Source organism: Myxine glutinosa, chromosome 5 (genome assembly GCF_964187855.1).
Source record: "Myxine glutinosa chromosome 5, kmMyxGlut1.1, whole genome shotgun sequence".
NCBI lineage: Eukaryota > Metazoa > Chordata > Myxini > Myxiniformes > Myxinidae > Myxine > Myxine glutinosa.
In genome coordinates this window covers 104632227-104655599 of record NC_136265.1, presented here as the reverse complement: position 1 = coordinate 104655599, position 23373 = coordinate 104632227, and the positions used below count along the sequence as shown (strand labels likewise).

The window sequence follows — 23373 nt, the reverse complement described above, 5'->3', positions numbered from 1 at the left end:
AGTGAGGCAGGGTCGATCCAGGACCAAATTGAGGGACAAGAGGAGAGCGAAGCAGTGAGGGTAGCAGATTCGCAAAATAGCGTCGTCGCGTACGAGGTTGCGGGCGCGCAAAATGGCGCCTCGCAGATGGCCACGGCGACCACGCCCGCGACCGTGGTAGCGCCGCTGGTGGATTCGAACCTTTTCCTCCTGCAAATGAGGGCCCTTATGGAACGAATGGGAGACCAAATTATGGGAATGAGGGCTGATAGTGAGCGATTAGAGGGCCAAATGGGGGCAATGAGGGACGAAGCGAGGGGTACCGGTGAGGGGTTAGACAATAATTTTAAGGGATTAGACAAGAAATTTGGGAAGTTAGACGACAAATTTGAGGGGTTAGACAACGGGATAAAAGAGGTGAAAAATGGGTTAATGGGGGTAGAAAATAGAATGGCTGCCCAGGAGAATCAGATAGAGGGAGTGAAAAATGGGTTAGAGAGGTTAGAAAACAGGATGGAAGGCAAATTGAGGGACATGAGGGACCAAGCGGAAAGGGAAGTTAAACAAATGGGGCAGCAGATAGAGGGGGTCAGAATGGGGGTAGAAACCAAACTGGATGCTCACAGGGAGGAAATGGAGCAGATGAGGGTGGCATCTGGGCAGGAGATGCAAGTGATGGGAGAGGAGATCAGAAGAGGGGTGAGTGAGGAGGTCGGAGGAGTGCGCGAGGAGGTGAGGCACTGTAAGGAGCACATGGAGAAGGAGGTGAGAAAGGGGACTGTAAAGTTACAAGGGGGCATAGAGGACCTGACGCAGGAGGTGGAACAGCTGACGGAGGGACAAAAAGGACTAACGGAGCAGGTTCAAAGGAACACTGCGGTATTAGGAGGGTTAAAAGCGACACAAAACGACATAAAAAACGACTTAATAGCGACAAAGAGGGAATGTCAGATGGTACGTGAGGGACTGACAGTGAGGTTGGACGAGGTGACAGAGGTAATGGAGACGAAGGACCGGCAGGTGAGGACGCACATGGAAACGGTCAAGGTAGCCTTGGAGGACGAGCTTGAGGAGACGTACCGGGGAATAAAAGAGGTGAAGCAGAAATTAGAAGAAGTGGAAGAAGGGGTGAGCGAAATTAAGAAGCGACGGAGAGAGGATAAGAAAGAGATAAAGGAGGAAGTAAAAGAATTGGTCCAAAGTCTGTGTTTGGATCGTGATGATGTGCTCATTAACCGGATGAGGGATTCGCAGGTGATGGAGGAGAAGCGAAGAGGAAGAGGACCCGGTGTAAGTGGTGACCAATATGGTCGTGCGTATGATGCGCCAGGGGATTTAAGAAGCTTGGGGGTCGAGATGGACCCGGGTGTTCGTGAGAGGCCGTTGGTGAAGTGTGCGACAGGTCTGGTGTGCGAAAAAGGAGGTGTGCGAGAAAGTCCGACTCTGGGGTGTGTGAGGAAAAAGTGCGTGCCAAGGAGTGAGGGTGCTGGCGAGAGTGAGTCGGTCGTAGCGCGTGTGCGAGGGAGCACATGGAAGCGCGGTGTGGTAAGTGTTACAGAGGGTGTGACGGGAGAGTGTGCGCAAGAGTGTGCGCGAGAAAGGTGTGTGACGGACAGGTGCATGGGGAAAGAGTGCGCTGTCAAAGGCAAGGAAGAATGCACGCCTGTGGTGAGTGTTACAGAGGATGTAACGAGAGAGGGTGTGCGAGAAAGATGTGTGACGGACAGGTGCATGGGGAAAGAGTGCGCTGTCGAGAGTAAGGGTGAGTGCGCTGTCAAGAGTGGAGGTGAGAGTAGTAAGAGTGACACGGAGCGTGAGTTGGTTGTGACAGGTGAGAAAGGAAGCACACCTGGAATGGTAGAGCGTGAGTGGGAATGCACGCTGGAATTGGTAGTGAGGCACGTGGTTGGGTGTGCGAGTGAGAGCACACCTGTGATTGTCACAGAGGAGGTGACCGAGGAGGGGGCGCGAAGAGGTGTGTTGGTGAGGTGTGCGAGCGACGAATGTGTGCCAAGGTGTTCGGTGGTCAGGTGTGTGACCAAGGCTGTGAGTGGAATGAGTATACCTGGGTGTGTAAGGAAAGGTACGAGGAGCATGGAAACGGCTGCATGTATGAGCAAGAAAGGGGTAGCGTATGCTTGTAAGCATCCAGGTGAGGCATCGACGATAACCGGGGTAGAGTTTAGAACGACTTATAGCCGAATCGGGCCCTCGGTGCGCGTCGGGCAGCTTCGCATGCCGCGAGGACCAGCGGGGATCCGAACCACGGCGGTTTCGAAAGAACCGCCGTACGCGATCCACGCTGTGCCTCGCTTGGAACAGCCGCGCCCATGCTCCACTAGGCGGAGCGGGCAGCCCGATAGAAAGGGTCGTCATGGCGACCACCTTTTGTTGAGGCATTCCGGCAGGTCGAGATCGGGACATTGGATGGCTCCACGCCGAGATGGTGCGTGGGATCTCGGCCCGGGTAAGCCCCCGTCCCTGCCCCGAATGCGGGACGCATCCAGCCGCTGGCACAGAACAACCCGCATTCATGGCTTGGCTTTACGAAGCCGGGCTTTGGACAGGAATTGGCGCACCGAGAGGCATTAGTGAGTAGACTGTGTGATGAGGATAGTGTTTTGGCCCCAAAATTAGAGAAAAACAAAATTTGATGATTGGCAAAGGATTGGCAGTAATGATTGGCAGATGATGAGTAGTGATTGGCAAATTTTTAATTTGTTGAAATTTGATGTGCAAAATTGGTAGTGGGAGATGCCCGATGTGGTGGGATGGCAACTCTGTCATCCCTCACAAAGGTGGGGCAAATGCGCAATAGTTATGGGGTGTATGGCAGTGAAAACTAGCCCGGGTGGGTTAGGTTATATTGATAGGGACTAGAGATGACATCAGGTAACGTTAAGGTTAGTTAGTGACTGATAACTGTAGAGGGGACGCAGGTAGATTAGTATGGATGATAATGACGAGGGAGCGCAATAGTTTAAAGGGGCGACTGGGAAGCGCAAGTTTCAGAGAGGAGTAGTTAGATGAGATGATGCTGTGTGAGAACGGGACAGGTGTGTGGAGCAGTGTGGAGCAGTGTATGAGTAGTGAGTGTTGTGGATCAGCGCGAATGCGCTTGGGGAGAGAAGGGTGCAGGTGGCACCAGGTGTAAGAGCACAGGTGTGCAAGTGCAGGTGTGAGGATTATATGGAGCAGAGAATGAGTGTGTGGAGAGAGTTGGAGTAAGTGGTACGGAGTGGTGTGCATGGTGCGAAGGTGTGGATGGGGGAAGAGTGGACCCCTTTCACGAGTACCCGGGGCGGGTAGTGTAAGTGTTAGGTAGAGGGTATAGGTAAATTGTGGTTGGATATTGGCATTTGTGGTGCGGTTGCAGAATGGTATTGTGGATGGGTGCATTAGTGTTGTGGAAATGGCTGGGCGTGTACCCTGTTAGTGTGTGTAGTTGGTTAGGCACTCCACCACTGTGAGGATGTCGGCCAGGTGAGGCCGCAGGTGGGCTCTGGGAGCCGTTAGTGTCAGTGGGGCCCGAGGATCCGGAGGACGGACCCGGGTAGCCCAGTGCCAGAGAGGGCACCGAGTGGGGAGAGCGCCAGAGGGCCTTCCCCAGGTAGTTAGGTTAGGGTAAGGAGCAGGTAAGCTCGGAGGCAACTGCAGTGGTGGGGGTGTGCAGGTGGGTAGACCCGCTGGGAGAGGTACACGTCGCGGCCCAGAAATTGTGCGAGGGCACCGGGAGATGAATCGGGGAAGTGAGACCCCAAATTGAAAAGCACCACAGTTTGGTCAATGGGAATTGGTTTTTAGAACCCATAGTGTAAGAGGGCCAATGGTTTGGCAAGAGAAAGACCCCGGGTAATGTAAAGTTGTTAAAGTCATTTAGGAAATAGTTAGGATTGATGAACCTGTCGCACCATACGCAGCCACTTACCTGTGGTGATGATGACTCCACACCTGTGTTTTCTTTGTTTGTGTTGCAGGAAGGAGAATTGCTGTTGGATTTGTGAGACGCATCACGACGTGGATGAGACATTGGGGTGATTCCATCTCTCCCTCCTTAGGAGGGACTGATGATGAATTGGTGATGGCAAATTATGATGTTGAGTTGGAGATGGCAAATTTTGATGAGAGTTGAAAATAGCAAATTTGATTGGTTCGGAGGGAGAGAAGACGAATTTGGTATATGGGAGGAACGGCGAAGACAGTAGGGACGTTTGTTGATTTGTAAAGTAGATGTTTATGGGTAGTGTTGTGTTTTGTGGATACAGTAAGGGGTAAGGGAGGGGCCATGTAGGTTACCTGGTGGGGGGGGGGGGCGTACGGTAGGAACGTACCTGTCTCACCTGGTTCCCATGTGCCCCCAGTGTGCATTACCTTACATTGCGTGCACTTTTGCGCCCTTACCACCTTACTCACTTGTCTGCTTCTTTTGTCTCCCACCTCCGAGGATCTGGCTTTGGGGCAGAGAGAGAGGAGAGAGAGGTGCTGGCTCCGCAGTTGTGGGCCTGCACTTTCGCTGCTTGCTGCCGGGATCGATACACCGTATGGACCGCAATGTTTGTGGCCGCCCACCATGGACCGCAGTCTTTTGCGGGCAAGCACCACCCGTGGATGGACCTATGGGTCAACGTGGCACCTATGCCATACAGGTGAACCACTAATAGTTGGCCACCAGACGGCCACAATCTAGAAATGGACGCGGTTGGCGCCTTTCTTTATTTTTGAAGGAAGCCAGAACACCAGGTGCACCACACGAAGGCAAGACCAGCGGCAGAACATCGGCCGGCTGCGACACCACCGGTGATTTATAAACATTTTATTGGTGCACCGGATGGTGCTGACTGTGTGATGGGGTGGTGCTTTTGGTGCTTGGATGGGGTGCTCTGCACATTATTAAAGGCCGTAAGGCCACAGAGCACTCGTGGGTTGGTGTATCGATGCTGGCATGCGTGCTCTCTCTATGCATAACATCTGCATGTGTTCCTCCAAAAACAGGTCCTGGATCGTAGTGTAAATATCAGCGTAGTCTTGTAAATAATGCTCCCTACCGGCTGTATGTTTAGTTTGAGAATTCTTTCCGCGATTCGGTTATCCTGTGGGTGTGTTTCTGTGAGGAGAAGGGTGCAACGTCGCAGGGGGACATATTTACTCATTTGTGAACATCTGTAAAACTGTCGCACTCAGGGTAGAGTTAATAGTAGAGGGAACTACATCTGAGTGCCACACTAAAGTAGGTAAAAATTTATCGGGTCAGGACGCCCCGAGGGTAGAGAAGGGTGCAATGTTGCGGATATGGGATTTGGCCTCCATCCATATCCGCTTGTAAATATTCCCCTATTTCCCCAATACCCCCCAACTATCCCCAATCCCCCATTCCCTAGTCCCATTGCCTGTAAATAACACTCTGTAGAACCGACCTTCCCCTTTTTCCCCCATTAAATGTCGTGCCCAGGTCCACCGCATCTCATGTAGACAACTTTCGGACATCTTGCTAGTTATTCTTAGTCTATGTCAGTTAAGGACTCGTTTCCATTAATTCTGACTCTTCGTTGCACCAGAATGTGATTGTATGGCACCAGTAGTGAGTTTAGGACCTCCCCATACCTCCTCCCATCTTCCCCATGAAACAACAACAACAACAACTACCACAACAGCGCGCGGGGAGTGTGCGTCCTCACTCCGGCTCGGTTAGCCGCCATTGCCCATGTGCGCCGACGGGGTTACCACGAAGGGGCTGCCTGTCGGCCCCTCGTCAAGGGCGGAGCCCGGTAACCCCCCGCACCCAATAAGAAGCAACGGGCCGATTCCATCTGGGGCGGAGCTAACGAGCCGAGGGCGTGTCACTCCCCGCCGGATATACGCAGCGACTTACCGGACGTGACGTCAGATGCGCCCCGAGCTTGAAGTGAAGAGAACCAGACGCCACCTCCGAGCGCTGAGAGACCTCCCTGCATCTTTTGGGCCGTGCTATCCTGTCCCTGAGCACAAGGTGCACCTTGTGCTGTCCACCGACTACCTGCCCTTCCTTGCCATCAATCCCCGTGTGAGTCAGTCTTGTCCTGTTTATCTGTGGTCTGTCGGGGTTACTATAAGACCGTGATTAAGTGCCTACCTTCCTATGCTGTACCTCTCATCCCTGTAATCTCAACGTTCCGAAATATTATAACCTCCTCCGGAGGTCTTGAGAACTGTACCCCTGGTGTCGTGTCATTTAACCCAGCCGTTGTGTCCTTTCCTCAATTGATTTAGCGTAGCGCGACTCGGCCAACGTTCGAGTATAATCGGGTAAACTGTGCAGACGCGGTCATACCAAACCGCTCGGTAAACCAACATCCACAACCGCGTCTGTAACAATACAATACATACAATATATACAATACATACAATACATACATATAATACATACATACAATACATACATACGTGCAATACATACATTCAATACATACGTACGTGCAATACATACCTGTATACAATACAATACATACCCATAAGAGGGTCGGAGAGCAGTATTCAGGATTGCAAAGCAGATAGCGAAAGAGAGGTGTGATGTGATGGGGGTGAGTTGCTTGAAGGATGAAGTGGGACAAATCGTTGTGGACCCAGATGGAATTAAAGGAAGATGGAAAAGATATATGGAAATGCTGTTGAATACAGAGAATGAATGGGATGGCAATGTAGAGAGTAACCCAGGTTTAGGACCGGCAGAGAAGATAACTGAGAAGGAAGTTGAGGAAGCGATAAAAGCAATGAAGAGTAGAAAAGCGGGAGGGCCAACGGGAGTTGTGGGAGATATGTTGAAGGCAGCAGGAAGTTGGGGTGTGAAGAGAATGACAGAGATCTGTAATCTGGTGGTGAAAGAAGGCCGCATTCCAGTGGATTGGGAACTGAGTACCCTCGTCCCTCTATACAAGGGGAAAGGTGACCCTCTAGAGTGTGGCTCGTACCGAGCGATAAAGTTATTGGAGCATGGAATGAAGGTATTGGAAAGGGTGTTGGAGAGGAGGATAAGGAAGAAAGTGAAGATCGACGAAATGCAGTTTGGATTTATGCCAGGAAGAGGAACGACAGACCCGCTTTTTATTGTGAGGCAGTTGCAGGAGAAGTACATGGAGAAGAGGAAGAAGTTGTTTCTTGGGTTTGTTGATCTGGAGAAAGCATTCGATAGGGTTCCACGCAAAGTATTGACATGGGCAATGAGGAAGTTAGGAGTGGAGGAATGGTTGATCAGAGTAGTGATGGCAATGTACAAAAGAGCGCGCACAGCTGTAAGGACGAAGGATGGGAACAGTGGTGAGTTTGAGGTGAAGGTGGGAGTGCATCAGGGGTCGGTACTAAGTCCACTACTATTTGTAGCTGTGATGGAGGTGCTGGCTCAGAACGTAAAGGAGGGTTTACTGTGGGAGTTGTTGTATGCAGATGATCTGGTGTTGATTGCGGAAAGTATGGATGGACTGAAGGAAAAGATGAACAAGTGGAAGGAATGTATGGAGACAAAAGGTCTGAAGGTGAATATCGGAAAGACGAAAGTGATGGCAAGTGGTAAAGCATGTGGTGAGGTGGAAAGAACTGGGAAGTGGCCATGTGCTGTGTGCAGGAAGGGTGTCGGAGTGAACTCGATTCAATGTACAATGTGCGCTGAGTGGGTTCATCAAAAATGTAGTGGTCTGAGAGGGTCATTAACCAGTGTGGCAGCTACATTCAAATGTAAGGTGTGCACAGAGGGAGCTGCACATGGAGGAAATGTTGAGTTGGATCTTGGAGACGGCGTGAAGCTGGAAGGTGTGAAAACATTTTGCTACCTCAGAGACATGCTGAATGGAGAAGGTGGATCAGACTCGGCAACGGTTGCTAGAGTTAGATGTGCATGGAAGAAGTTTCGGGAACTGAGTGGCGTGCTGATGAGGGGAGTGTCGTTGAAGCTGAAGGGAAAGGTGTATGCTGCATGTGTGAAAAGTGTTATGATTTATGGGAGCGAGACATGGGTAATGAACGAAGAGCAGCAACGAAGGTTGGAAAGGGTGGAAATGCGAATGGTTCGATGGATGTGCGGAGTATCGTTGAGAGAGAGTTAGACAAATGATGAATTGCGAAAAATGATGGGAATAGAGCCTATGATTGATGCTGTGAAGAGGAACAGGTTGAGATGGTTTGGTCATGTGTTGAGGAAGGATGAAAGTGACTGGTTGAGAAGAGTGATGGAAATGAATGTGGAAGGAAGTCGAGGACGGGGAAGACCGAGAAAGACTTGGCTAAAGATGGTGGAAGAAGAAATGTGGGCAAGGGGGTTAAACAAGGGGAGATGCAGAAAATAGGGCAAAATGGAGAAGATTGTCATGGGGACTGCAAGGCTAACCCCGCTCTAGCAGGGAAAATGGCCTTAAAATGCATGTTGTTGTTGTGTTGTTGTGCAATACATACATACAATACATACATACAATACGTACGTACATGCAATACATACAATACATACGTACGTGCAATACATACATACAATACATACGTTGGTACAATACATACATACATACAACACATATGTACATACATACATACAATACATACATACAATACATACGTACATGCAATACATACATACAATACATACGTACATACAATACATACGTACAACACATACGTACATACATATATTACATACATACAATACATACGTACATACTTAATACAATACATATGTACGTACAACACATACGTACGTACAATACATACATGCGTACATACAATACGTGCGTACATACAATACGTACGTACAATACATACATGCATACATACAATACATGCGTACATACAATACGTACGTACAATACATACGTACGTACAATACATACAATACGTACAATACATGCGTACATACAATATGTGCGTACGTACAATACATACGTACGTACAATACATACGTACGTACAATACATACGTACGTACAATACATACAATACATACGTACATACAATACGTACGTACAATACATACGTACGTATGTACAATACATACGTACATATATGTACAATACATACGTACATACAAAGATAAATAAATACATAGCACGGAGTAAAAATAACTTTTTGTAAAGAAATTTAACAACTCTAGTACAACCGATTAATGATAAAAACAAGACATAAAATGAAGATGTTGTAAGTGCGTCAATGTACCGTAAGTAAGCTTGAAGAACTGAGAGTATTCACCCAGTATTTATTCCAGAGAAGCTCCAGCAGCTTTCGATCCAGCGAGGACTTGAAATAGGTGACTTCAAGTGCATAATACCTGCGGAAATCACACATTGAAATTCCTCCGTCATTTGAAATAAAAATCTGCCAGGTTAAAATGGATCAGATGTATATTAGCAGATTTCGTAGAGACTACACTTGGTTGAGGTCCGCACAAAAATGTTCTTCGAAATAGTCTTTCAGCACCAATTAGGGGGACGGGGACAGGTGGATTGAATTCTTTGATTAGTTACATGACAAGACTTGGAATTAAAACAATCATCGATCCGAAACGGTCAAAATCTTTCCTTACACCTCCTCTTGAATTTCAAAACTTTTCTCGACACCCCCATCTCCACCGCTCCCCAATTCTACTGCCTCATCCTGATTAGATGGAACACGTAAGTGAAGCAGAGAACCTCCTAATAATGCTCGAAGAACACTTGATTGCACGTCATTGGCTGCGCAGACTCGAGTCTTTCACACTTCAACAAAAATTACAACAATGGCCGAGCAGGAGTTTGTTTGCTTTTACACAAGTGCACCATAAGACCCCAAACATTAAAACTAAAGTCTCAACTGACACTTCTAAAAGTTACAGGTGAAATGTGGAATGACATAGGAAATGCAGATTGTCCTTGGATAATGAATATAAAGGGAAGAGGAGAACAACAACTCCTCCAACAAAAAAATGAATGATACAGCTATCAATTTAATTAAACCCCCATTGAATGATCACTCAAAACAAACTTCAAACCATCAAATGTATATATTCTTGGTACAGCACGACAATGGAATAAAAGAGATGACGGCATTGTGAAGGATGAAGGGGGAAAGATGGAACTTGAGACAATTGAGACAATAGGCGGCAAGTTATAGGGAGGCAAAAGGAACTATGGGAGTGGCGTGGGAATAATGGAGATTGTACGGAAAGGAAGAATAGAAAAAATGACAACTTGGGATAAATAAATAAATAAATAAATATATTTTGTATACAGAATCGAGGCTCGTGTAAGAGCAAACACATTGAACATGAAAAACATGCGCAGACACACAAAACATGCAATGAAGGGAGCGGGAGACAAGAGGGGGAGAGAGGGAAGCACACAAGCACAACAACAGAAGAGACCATGGACGCTGGTAGATCTGTGGAAGGGGGGTGGCTGGGGGAGGAGGGAGGGGTACAAAGCAAATTAACACTTCTCGGAACCCCAGGAAAGAAACTGGGGATTCAAAGAGGCGGATTTGGGGCGTTTTAACGGGGGAAGAAAAGATCAAGGTTTTGGATGGGGGAAGATAAGAGATGGTGGTGAACACCTGTTTAATTAATTTAAGAATTTAATTAAGAAAGAATTTAATTGTTTGATTAATTAATTTTAAGTGTTTAATTAATTGTTTGATTTAATTAATTTTTAATTTAAGAACAGATTGAAAGAAAGCAGTTCACAAAGGAGTAACAGTTATGGTTCACAAAGAAGTAAGTGAATACCAATAAGACTAGAGAACATGAAGGATGAACAAGGAGACAAAGTTAGTAACAAAGTTAGTAACAATGTATCAAAAGAAAAAGACAACTCGATGAATAATATTGTTGGTCATCTTTGTGGCATGTGATTAACCTGTGCAATCACCACTCAGTATAACACATGAGGATTATGAACCCTGGTTAGCAATGCAAACATTTACATGTGGGCCCGAGGTACACACAGGCCCACAGGCCCACACACACAAGCCCACAGGTAGAAAGTATATGGGGCCTGCAGCAAAAAAATGGAAACCCGCTACAACATCCTCCCTAAAGCACAGGCCACCACGACTTAAGATCTTCATTTGATTCCAAGTGGAAGAAGAAATGGGAAAAGGATGGAGAGGGACTGGTGAAGGCAGTGAGTAGGAATCCCATGAGGCAGAGCCAGGACGGTGGTTTGACAGGCGGCACACAAGCAAGAAGGCTCGGGTTACGGCCGCACCGCGATGGTGATTAATTGGGCCGCGGTCGGCAGCCGGCGCCGGGCCCGATGATCCCACGGAACGGTGCTGCCGTCGCTTCCAATCTCGACGACCGAGCATCGAGAACGCCCCGTCACCCGAGCCTGATGGATCTGCGGCCCGGCGGCCGAATCAAACGGGACGCCGGACGCCGGCGCCGACCGACCGCCCACTGGGAACGACCGTGGCCCGGGTCATGGCTGGGACTCAAACGCAGGGCCTTTCCGTTTGAGCGTTCGACTGACACGTAGCTCTGCTAATTTGGCCCATCCATTATTAGATGACAACGGGCTTAATTAGCTGTCAACTTCAGATTGCGCATTCGACAGCAACGAGTTGTTTTGAACTTCGATATTTTGATATGGTCGGCGCAAAAGATCGAATCTTCAGTAAAGCGGGTCCTTGGAGACCCAGAGTCATGGTTCAAATTCAGAACATGCACAAGGCCAGAACACATGACCGCACAGTCATGGTTCAAATTCAGAACATGCACAAAGCCAGAACACATGACCGCACAGTCATGGTTCAAATTCAGAACGTGCACAAAGCCAGAACACATGACCGCACAGTCATGGTTCAAATTCAGAACATGCACAAAGCCAGAACACATGACTGCACAGTCATGGTTCAAACTTCAGAACATGCACAAAGCCAGAACACATGACTGCACAGTCATGGTTCAAATTCAGAACGTGCACAAAGCCAGAACACATGACTGCACAGTCATGGTTCAAATTCAGAACATGCACAAAGCCAGAACACATGACTGCACAGTCATGGTTCAAATTCAGAACATGCACAAAGCCAGAACACATGACCGCACAGTCGTGGTTCATATTCAGAACGTGCACAAAGCCAGAACACATGACCGCACAGTCATGGTTCAAATTCAGAACGTGCACAAAGCCAGAACACATCACTGCACAGTCATGGTTCAAATTCAGAACATGCACAAAGCCAGAACACATGACCGCACAGTCATGGTTCAAATTCAGAACATGCACAAAGCCAGAACACATGACTGCACAGTCATGGTTCAAATTCAGAACATGCACAAAGCCAGAACACATGACCGCACAGTCATGGTTCAAATTCAGAACATGCACAAAGCCGGAACACATGACTGCACAGTCATGGTTCAAATTCAGAACATGCACAAAGCCAGAACACATGACCGCACAGTCATGGTTCAAATTCAGAACGTGCACAAAGCCAGAACACATGACCGCACAGTCATGGTTCAAATTCAGAACATGCACAAAGCCAGAACACATGACCGCACAGTCATGGTTCAAATTCAGAACATGCACAAAGCCAGAATACATGACCGCACAGTCATGGTTCAAATTCAGAACATGCACAAAGCCAGAAGACATGACCGCACAGTCATGGTTCAAATTCAGAACATGCACAAAGCCAGAAGACATGACCGCACAGTCATGGTTCAAATTCAGAACATGCACAAAGCCAGAAGACATGACTGCACAGTCATGGTTCAAATTCAGAACGTGCACAAAGCCAGAACACATGACCGCACAGTCATGGTTCAAATTCAGAACATGCAAAAAGCCAGAACACATGACTGCACATTCATGGTTCAAATTCAGAACATGCACAAAGCCAGAACGCATGACTGCACAGTCGTGGTTCATATTCAGAACATGCACAAAACCAGAACACATGACCGCACAGTCATGGTTCAAATTCAGAACATGCACAAAGCCAGAATACATGACTGCAGTCATGGTTCAAATTCAGAACATGCACAAAGCCAGAACACATGACCGCACAGTCATGGTTCAAATTCAGAACATGCACAAAGCCGGAACACATGACTGCACAGTCATGGTTCAAATTCAGAACATGCACAAAGCCAGAACACATGGCTGCACAGTCATCGTTCAAATTCAGAACATGCACAAAGCCAGAACACATGACCGCACAGTCGTGGTTCAAATTCAGAACATGCACAAAGCCAGAACACATGACCGCACAGTCATGTTTCAAATTCAGAACATGCACAAAGCCAGAACACATGACCACACAGTCATGGTTCAAATTCAGAACGTGCACAAAGCCAGAACACATGACCGCACAGTCAAGGTTCACATTCAGAACATGCACAAAGCCTGAACACATGACTGCACAGTCATGGTTCATATTCAGAACATGCACAAAGCCAGAACTCATGACCGCACCGTCGTGGTTCATATTCAGAACATGCACAAAGCCAGAACTCATGACCGCACAGTCGTGGTTCATATTCAGAACATGCACAAAGCCAGAACACATGACCGCACAGTCGTCGTTCATATTCAGAACATGCACAAAGCCAGAACTCATGACCGCACAGTCGTGGTTCATATTCAGAACATGCACAAAGCCAGAACACATGACCGCACAGTCATCGTTCATATTCAGAACATGCACAAAGCCAGAACTCATGACCGCACAGTCGTGGTTCATATTCAGAACATGCACAAAGCCAGAACACATGACCGCACAGTCGTGGTTCATATTCAGAACATGCACAAAGCCAGAACTCATGACCGCACAGTCGTGGTTCATATTCAGAACATGCACAAAGCCAGAACTCATGACCGCACAGTCATGGTTCAAATTCAGAACATGCACAAAGCCGGAACACATGACTGCACAGTCATGGTTCAAATTCAGAACATGCACAAAGCCAGAACACATGACCGCACAGTCATGGTTCAAATTCAGAACATGCACAAAGCCGGAACACATGACTGCACAGTCATGGTTCAAATTCAGAACATGCACAAAGCCAGAACACATGACCGCACAGTCATGGTTCACATTCAGAACGTGCACAAAGCCAGAACACATGACCGCGCAGTCATGCACCCGAAAGGTAATACTAATATGAGTATGACATGTTATTCCACCACACCGGTTTCGACTGGAGACCCAGGGACCTGGCAATCTTATTACAACTACGACATCTCATCCGGAATTCTACATAAAAGTGGTCAGTGGTTGACGTTTTATGTATTCATGGTGAACAGCGTACCGTGGGCCGTTCTTTTGCAGAATAAAATAAAAAATAAACACGGTCAGCATTTCATGACTCTCCGTCAAAACTGTTATCTCAATTCACGCCGATCAATGGAATTCTGTCGATTAGAAAATGGGATTCTCTGCTCCGCTTTGAATCGCAGGTCGCTCGCATGCCTGGATTGCCTGCACGTGAAGTGCCCGTCGGGCGTCGATTGGACAAAGTAGACAGCCAATCAGACTGCAGCACAAATGGTTCTGTGCTTAACTTCTTGAAAAACATGTGCTTTGCTGGTGTTTTCAAATGAAGACAGCCAGTTCCGTTCCAGCACAAGCTGTCTTGCTGGATAATTAAAAAATAAATAAATAACCCACTAAATCTAATCTCACCTCCACTCATTCGTTCATTCCCACTAAATCTAATCTCACCTCCACTCGTTCATTCATTCCCACTAAATCTAATCTCACCTCCACTCATTCATTCATTCCCACTAAATCGAATCTTACCTCCACTCATTCGTTCATTCCCACTAAATCTAATCTTACCTCCACTCGTTCATTCATTCCCACTAAATCTAATCTCACCTCCACTCGTTCATTCATTCCCACGAAATCTAATCTCACCTCCACTCGTTCATTCATTCCCACTAAATCTAATCTCACCTCCACTCATTCATTCATTCCCACTAAATCTAATCTGACCTCCACTCGTTCATTCATTCCCACTAAATCTAATCTCACCTCCACTCATTCATTCATTCCCACTAAATCTCAACAAACCTCTTGAAATACTCTTTATCCCTCTGCCGTGACATCCTCCATACTTCAGATATGCCTATCTCACTGATGTCATTTCTTCCGACCATCGTTTGGTTTTCTGGAGATTCCATCTATCCCTCCATATTTTTTCATTAAAAAAATGTTTTTTTTAATGACTTGTTCAACTATATTTTTCCTGAGCTGGATGCTAATGACGTCAGCATCCAGTGAATTCTTTTGAGGAGTATTTATATCCCTGACCGCCACAACGAGATCTAATATATAAAGCTCTTTCAAACCACTGTAGCGGCTACCGCTGGGTTTTCACAATCGCCTTGCACCTATCAAGGACGCGGAGCGATCACCATGCCGGGCTCGTCCAGGACGCCCGGGCAGGCCCGCGCTCAACTTGCCAGGCCTCGGTCGGGACGCCCGGGCATGCCCGGGCAGGCTCGCCCTCAACTTGCCAGGCCGCTGGGCCACGCCCCTCTCGCCTTTCCTGGGCAAACGCTCCGGGATAATATGTATATATATTGCTGCCCGATAAACGGGCTTTTCAGAGTGCCTGAGTGTTTGGTTTGATCAAAGCAACTCGGATGAATTCCAGCTTTTTGTCGCGTCCATTCTTCCGATCGACGTGGGAGCCCCAGCTCCTTCATTGGTGACCTACCGACATGGACACGGCAGTCGCCCTTAAACTGCTTACCTTCTGGGAGGCTCACGCGGCGGTTTGGTTCGCACAGGCGGATTCCCTGTTCGCCCTGCGAGGCATCACGGCCGACGACACCCGCTTCCACCATGTGGTAACAGCGCTCGGTTCGGCCACCGCGGCCCGCGCCCTGAGCCTCCTCGAGAGCCCGCCAGCCGCTGACAAATACGGCGCGATTAAGAAGCTTCTCCTCGACGCTTTCGCCCTCCCATCGGCGGAACGCGCACGGCGCCTGCTCGACCTGCCCAAGCTCGGCGACACGCGCCCTTCCGAGCGAATGGACTACATGCTTTCACTGCTCGGCGAGCACTCTCCGGCATTCCTGTTCCGGGAGCTGTTCCTCCGTCAGCTGCCTAACCCGGTACGCCTCGCCCTGGCAAGCACGACGATCACAGATCCCCGGGCCCTTGCCAGAGAAGCCGACAAGATCTCCGCCGCAGGACAGCGCATCGCAGCGGCGACATGGGACCCACCGCCGTCCGACGCAACACCCATGGCGCCCGAGCACCCGGCACGGTCGACGACCGAACTGCCGACGCAATTGGCGGCCGCTACACCGAGCCGACCACCTCCAGCACGACGACCGGGGCCTCCACCTGACCAAGCGTGGTGTTACTATCATGCCAGGTTCGGACAGAAGGCCCGGACGTGCCGACCCCCGTGCACCTTCGGCAGGCCGGGAAACGGCCGGGCCGGCGTTCATTACCAGCCATGAGCGCCGGCCACACGGGCAACTTACTGTTCATCACGGATAAAGCGTCCGGACGGCGCTTCCTGTGCGACACCGGCGCCCAACTGAGTGTCATACCCGCCTCTGACCAGGACAGGCAATCCGCGGCTTGCGGCCCCTCCTTGGTTGCGGCCAACGGATCGACCATCCGCACCTTCGGCCCGCGCAACGTCACCCTCTGCTTCGGCGGCCAACGCTTTGCTTGGACGTTTGTAACCGCAAACGTGCCCATGGCTCTGCTAGGCGCCGACTTCCTCTGCGCACATGGACTGCTGGTGGACGTCCAACGGCATCGTTTAATCAACGCCGAAACCTTCAGCTCCCTGGTATGCACATTGAGCAGCTCCGCGCCGACCGAGCTGGCATGCGCCGTCCCGGCGGCGAACGAGTTTGCTCGCCTGCTCACGGAGTTCCCGGCCCTCACGTGGCCGACGTTTTCGGCCGTCGCAGTACGGCATGGGATCGAGCACCACATACCAACCACGGGCCCGCCGGTCTACGCCAGGGCCCGCCGCCTCGACCCAGCCAAGCTCGCCGTGGCGAAGGCCGAATTCGACGCGTTGGAGCACCTCGGCATCGTGCGGGGCTCCGATAGCGCGTGGGCCTCGCCACTGCACATCGTGCCAAAGCCGGGGGGTGGATGGCGCCCGTGTGGCGACTACCGCCGTCTCAATGACGCTACCACCCCCGACAGGTACCCGATCCCGCATATCCAAGACTTCTCCGCCCGTCTGGCGGGACGGGTCATTTTTTCGAAAATTGATCTCATACGGGGATATCACCAGGTACCTGTCAGGGCGGCCGACGTTCCTAAAACGGCAGTCATCACGCCGTTCGGCTTATTCGAATTCTTGCGGATGCCGTTTGGTCTCAAGAACGCGGCTCAGGCGTTCCAGCGCTTGGACGGCGTGCTGCGTGACCTGCCGTTCCTTTTCGTTTACCTGGACGACATCCTCGTCGCCAGCACGTCCCGGGCCGAGCACCTCCTCCACCTCCGAACACTGTTCGGGCGCCTCAGCGAGCACGGCCTCGTCAACCCGGCCAAATGCCACTTCGGCACGACGGCCGTTGATTTTTTGGGCCACCACATCACCAAGAACGGGGCCGTGCCGCTGCCAACCAAGGTCGAGGCCATCACCACGTTCCCGCGTCCCCGCACCATAAAGGCCCTCCAGGAATTCCTGGGAATGGTGAATTTTTATCACCGCTTCGTGCCCCGCGCTGCTCAACTCATGCGGCCCCTCTACGAAGCCCTCCGGGGCAAGCCGGCCAAGCACGACATCGCCTGGTCCGCAGCAATGGATGCGGCCTTCCAAAGCTCAAAGCGGGCCCTCGCCGACGCAACACTGCTCGCTCACCCGGTGCTCAACGCTCCCATCGCCCTCACCACGGATGCCTCCGACTACGCGGTGGGCGCCGTACATGAGCAATGGGTGAACGGGGTTTGGCAGCCACTCGCTTTTTTCAGCCGGCAGCTCCGGCCGAACGAGCTCAAATACAGCACGTTTGACCGGGAGCTCCTCGGTCTACACCTGGCCGTCCGCCATTTCCGCCACCTCCTGGAGGGCCGACCTTTCACGGCGTTCGTCGACCACAAGCCGTTGGTTTACGCCATGGCCAAGGTCACGGAGCCGTGGTCGGCCCGCCAACAGCGCCACCTCTCCGCCGTGTCGGAGTTTACCACGGACATCCGGCACGTCGCCGGCAAAAACAACGCCGTGGCCGACTGTCTTTCCCGGGCCAGCGCGAACGCGGTCCACCTGGGCGTGGACTTTGCGCTTATGGCGGCGGACCAAACCACCGACACCACGGTGCAAGCCCTCCGGGCGGTGGACACGGGCCTCCGCCTGGCCGACATCCCCTTCGCGGACACTGTCCTGCTCTGCGACGTCTCCCAAGGCCAGCCTCGCCCCATCGTGCCCGTCACCTGGCAACGCCGCATCTTCGCCTCCCTCCACGGCCTTTCCCACCCGGGCCGGAAAGCTTCCCAGAAGCTGGTGTCGGCGCGATTCGTCTGGCACGGCCTTCGTCGGGACGTCCGCGATTGGACCAGCACCTGCACGGCCTGCCAACGGGCCAAGGTCCACCGACACACCCAGACCCCGGTGGCACCTTTCACCGTGCCCGAACGACGTTTCGACCACGTCAACGTGGATCTGGTGGGCCCCCTCCCCCCGTCACGGGGGTTCACACACCTGCTCACCATGGTGGACAGGACCACCAGGTGGCCGGAGGCCGTTCCCCTCGTCTCCACCACCACCGCCGACGTGGCGCAGGCTTTCATCGCCACCTGGGTCGCCCGCTTCGGCGCACCGGCGGACATCTCGTCAGACCGCGGACCACAGTTCACCTCCGAGCTGTGGGGCGCGGTCGCCCGCAACCTGGGGGTCAAGCTCCACCGTACTACGGCCTACCACCCCCAAGCAAACGGGTTGTGCGAGCGATTCCACCGCTCCATGAAGGCCGCGCTCATGGCCGGCCTTCAAGACGGCGGTTGGGCCGACCGGCTGCCGTGGGTCCTTTTGGGCCTCCGCACGGCCCCCAAGGAGGACCTCCAGGCATCCACCGCCGAGCTTGTCTATGGCCAGGCGCTACGCGTCTCGGGCGAATTCGTGCCCGACGCTACCAGTCCCTGGTCCGCAGCTCACCAGCGCTCGGACCTCCAGGAGGCCGCCCGACGGTTTGCCCCCGTGCCAACATCCCACCACGGTGACCCCCAGTCCTACGTCCCCCCAGCACTTCGCACATCGGAGTATGTTTTTGTGCGTCACGCCGCACATCGGGGGCCACTCCGGCCGCCGTACGACGGGCCCTTCCGGGTGCTGCGACGGGACGACAAGTCGTTCGTCATCGACATCGGCGGCAGGTCGGACCGGATTGCGGTGGACCGCCTCAAGCCGGCGCACGTGGACGTCGACCACCCACCACGGGTGGCCCTTCCACCGCGGCGAGGCCGCCCCCCGTCCACGGTGCCCCCCACTCGACCGCCCACCACCACACCGGACCCCCTCCCACGACCCGCCAGGGGTCGCTTCGGCCGGGTCATCAGGACCCCCCTCAAATTGACCCTGCCGGTGCAAGTCGATTCTGGGGGGACGTGTGTAGCGGCTACCGCTGGGTTTTCACAATCGCCTTGCACCTATCAAGGACGCGGAGCGATCACCATGCCGGGCTCGTCCAGGACGCCCGGGCAGGCCCGCGCTCAACTTGCCAGGCCTCGGTCGGGACGCCCGGGCATGCCCGGGCAGGCTCGCCCTCAACTTGCCAGGCCGCAGCCAGGACGCTGGGCCACACCCCCTCTCGCCTTTCCTGGGCAAACGCTCCGGGATAATATGTATATATATTGCTGCCCGATAAACGGGCTTTTCAGAGTGCCTGAGTGTTTGGTTTGATTAAAGCAACTCGGATGAATTCCAGCTTTTTGTCGCGTCCATTCTTCCGATCGACGTGGGAGCCCCAGCTCCTTCACCACCACGATATTAAATAATGTTCTGCACCTTCCGGGTGACGTAGAAAGCTGAAATTTGGCGTGCCGACTGACATCGAAGCCGCTACACCGGGAAAAAAAAAAATCACAGAACCGTCGGAAAGTGTCCGCAAATGAAAATTTACGTTAAAAAAAAAAAAACCGTAAACGCGTCCATCAAAACAAACAGACCTCAATCCATATCTGGCGTTTTAAAATTGTAAGCTGTGAAATATAAACCTCAATGGAAATTTACGTAAAAAAACCATAAACTGTATTAAAAATAAAACAAAAACAAAAACCTCGATATCTCACATGAGGTCGGTGCTGCTTGCCTATAATCATAAAGCTTCTATTTATTATGTACCAACGTACGAAACACGGTCCGTTATTGCTTACACAATGTGCAGCATACCCTACTAGTCTCTCATACAAGTCATTTCCCGAGCTCCCTAAATATCCCGTCCAATATTCCCGTCCCTTCTGACTCCACTCAGACATTCGAATACCCTGTTGTCATTCACTTTTGGAGTCATCTATTTATTATGTACGTCAACATGGCAGAATTTTTCTTTACCCTCTCTCCTTTCTATATGCTCCTTTATCCTCCCAATATTCCTTCCCTTCTCTCCCAAACTCCACTCACCTCGTTTCCTTCTCCTACCATCCTACATTCTCATCTTTTCCTCAATTTACTCCTTACTGTTACGTGTTCCTCTACGATCTCCTGGTCTCGGTACACCTCCGAACCCCGAGAGGGGCCACGGCAGAAAAATATGTTACTGTGTGTTAGAAATCAATAGTGAAACCACACCAATGATTATAAATGAACAAATAATATGTTGAAAATCACACAGGAATAACGGTACAACAAATGGCAATTAAGAGTGCACTCTATATACCATCCATATAGTCAGAACTCACTGCGCTCCCAGCGAGTGAAAAGGACACTCCTCAATGTCTCTATAACCTTTTCCAAGGCGAATGTGATTCGCTCCAGCGGTCGCTCAAACGATATCCAGTCGAAGCCCGAATCTCACTCTCCAGTCGATATTCGAATCACGTACAGTTGACAATGGTGATCGCCCCACCGAAACTGCACAACGGCGCCCTTCAGAGGAGCACCTTCACCGCTCACTCAGCGAACCGCAACGTAATTGGAGACGAATCGGTCGCACACACACATCCCCGACAACCGGTAGGATGTTGGGGGTGAAGATGACGCGAGGAAAAACCTTTGTAGGTGTCCGAAGCGCGGGGTTCAAAATGGCCGATGGCTCTTACTTGAGCCGATGCGACTAGGCGAGGATTCGTCGAAATCTCAGCGCCCAAATCTGACGACGCAGATTTTCCACTCCAGCGATAATTACTATCGCCGGATGTCCCTTCAAGGACCTCAACATTCCCTCGCGACTTTCGGTAGACCAGGCTCGCTATGGAGCCTTGACGTCACGCGTCTTCTCCAACTTTGCTCGCGCCGCCCCTTCCTCTTCACCTCCTCGTCTTCCGGTTCGGTTTCCTGTATCATTTTAAGTTAACCCTTTTAACTTTTAATAACTGTTCATAAACAATAAACCTTTGGAAGACAATAATAGTACATAGAATCAGAAATCTTTCAAGTGGAGGAAAGCCCCAAACGGAAGTGACGAATCCGTAACACTTACCTATACGTAACACAATGACGAGATATCTCCATTACTATCCTCTTCCCATCTGGTCCTTTACTCAATGTTGGCATTTCCAATTCCCTCTCTCCCCACCTCTCCCTACGGAACCCTGTGTGTGCGTGTAATAAATAAATGCTTTATAAAAGGGTCACATGATGACATCTATTCACATAAGGACATACTGCATTGCGTGCTTTAACAATAGTACGCATACCGTATATGGAAAGGTGAATTTAGAATGCTCTTTTCAATAACCCGAGGGACGAGTTGTTGAGAGATGATCTTGGAGTTAAAGGACTGACAGGAGGCTAGGCAACGGATCGTTCAGCCTGGAAAGCGGCCATTAGGTGAATCACGGCTTACACATGCAAGCATGGAAACTGCCATAAAATGACGACGATGATAATGATTATTATTATTATTGTTATTATTATCATTATTATTATTATTGTTATTAACCGAAGCCTGGTTTGGCTTAAGGGTGCCTTCACATACACGGATTATTCTTACGAGTTCTTACGGATCGCCAACTCGTAGTCAATCGCAAGCATCCGTAAATAACGGAAGATGATTTTTGACATGTCAAAAGTTGTTGCGAGTTGTGACGAGTTATCTACGGATACCAGCGAGTTATTTACGGATGCTTGTGATTGACTACGAGTTGGCGATCCGTAAGGACTCGTAAGAATAATTCGTGTATGTGAAGGTTGCATTAACGGTTAAGGCAGCTGGCTTGAGATCTTAGGGTCCTGAGTTCAAGCCCCTGTCATGCCATTGAATCAACACCACGTGGGTTGACTCAGCCCATCATCCTTCCGAGGTCGGCAAAATGTGTACCAGCTGGGACGAATGAGCCATTTGAGTATCCTGTGTCGGAGTGGCGACCTGTCCAGGATTGTGCCCAATAGTCGAGGAAAACTGCTTCGGCAGCCATATCCATCTGAAGATGGTACTCTTGATACTTTTGGTACTCTCAATTTGGTACTTCAGCGATGTATTCTTATGTTGTTTCAGTTCCCTACCCGGAGGGGAATACAGGTTTGCTCTCCATGTCTGTCCGTCCATCCCACCTGTGGTTTTCTGCACTTTTTGCCATACCCTTCAACATATTCAACTGAAACTTGGTACATGGCCTTATTAATTATAATGATAATAATAATAATAATAATAATAATAATAATTATTATTATTATTATTATAAGTGACAGGACAAGTTTGAGATTCAGGGCGTTTTACCAATTTTTCAGAGTTATGCTCTTTTTGAATGGAGGGAATATCACATATTATACACGGGTCAGTTTTCAGCTGCCCTGACTCCAACCCACTGCCTTTTTTTTTTCTTTTTTTTTGAATACACAATCAAGGCTCGTGAAAGAGCTAACATTTATCACACAAGAAAAACCAAACAGACACACAAAGTATATAATAAGGGGAGCGGTGGACAAGGTGGGGAGAGAAGGGGAAGCACACAAACAACATTTGAGAGCAGGGACATCGGGAGATCTGTGGGAGGGAGAGGGCTTGGGGGGAGGAGGCGTGGGAAGGGGGGGGGGGGATTGAAGTATAAAACACAAGGACACTGCAAGGACTTCCAGGAAAGAAGTTGGTATTTCAAAAAAGTGGATCTGGGGTGAAATTAGCAGGGGTAGAAAAGATCAAGGTTTTGGATGGGGGAAGATAAGAGATGGTGGTGAACAGCTGTTTTAAAGACCTGGAGGGAGGAGTGAGATTGAAGAGAGTGAGGGGTTTGTTCCAGAGGCGGGAGAAAAGAGGAATGAAGGAGTGAAGGTGAGCGGAGAGTCTTGATTTTGGCAGTTTAACCATAAGGGGGTTGC

At 50.2% G+C, this 23373-nt stretch overlaps 1 protein-coding gene across 4 annotated transcripts in view; it reads right to left on the bottom strand.

The window, feature by feature from the left end:
• COPS5 (COP9 signalosome subunit 5) overlaps positions 1 to 23373 on the bottom strand; it is a 96851-nt gene that overhangs the window by 22352 nt on the left and 51126 nt on the right. For all 4 annotated transcript variants that reach the window (XM_068116702.2, XM_068116701.2, XM_068116700.2 and 1 more), the window contains exon 7: positions 9144 to 9255. In XM_068116702.2, the coding sequence (XP_067972803.1) occupies positions 9144 to 9255 (112 nt within the window). The remainder of the gene's footprint in view (positions 1 to 9143; positions 9256 to 23373) is intronic.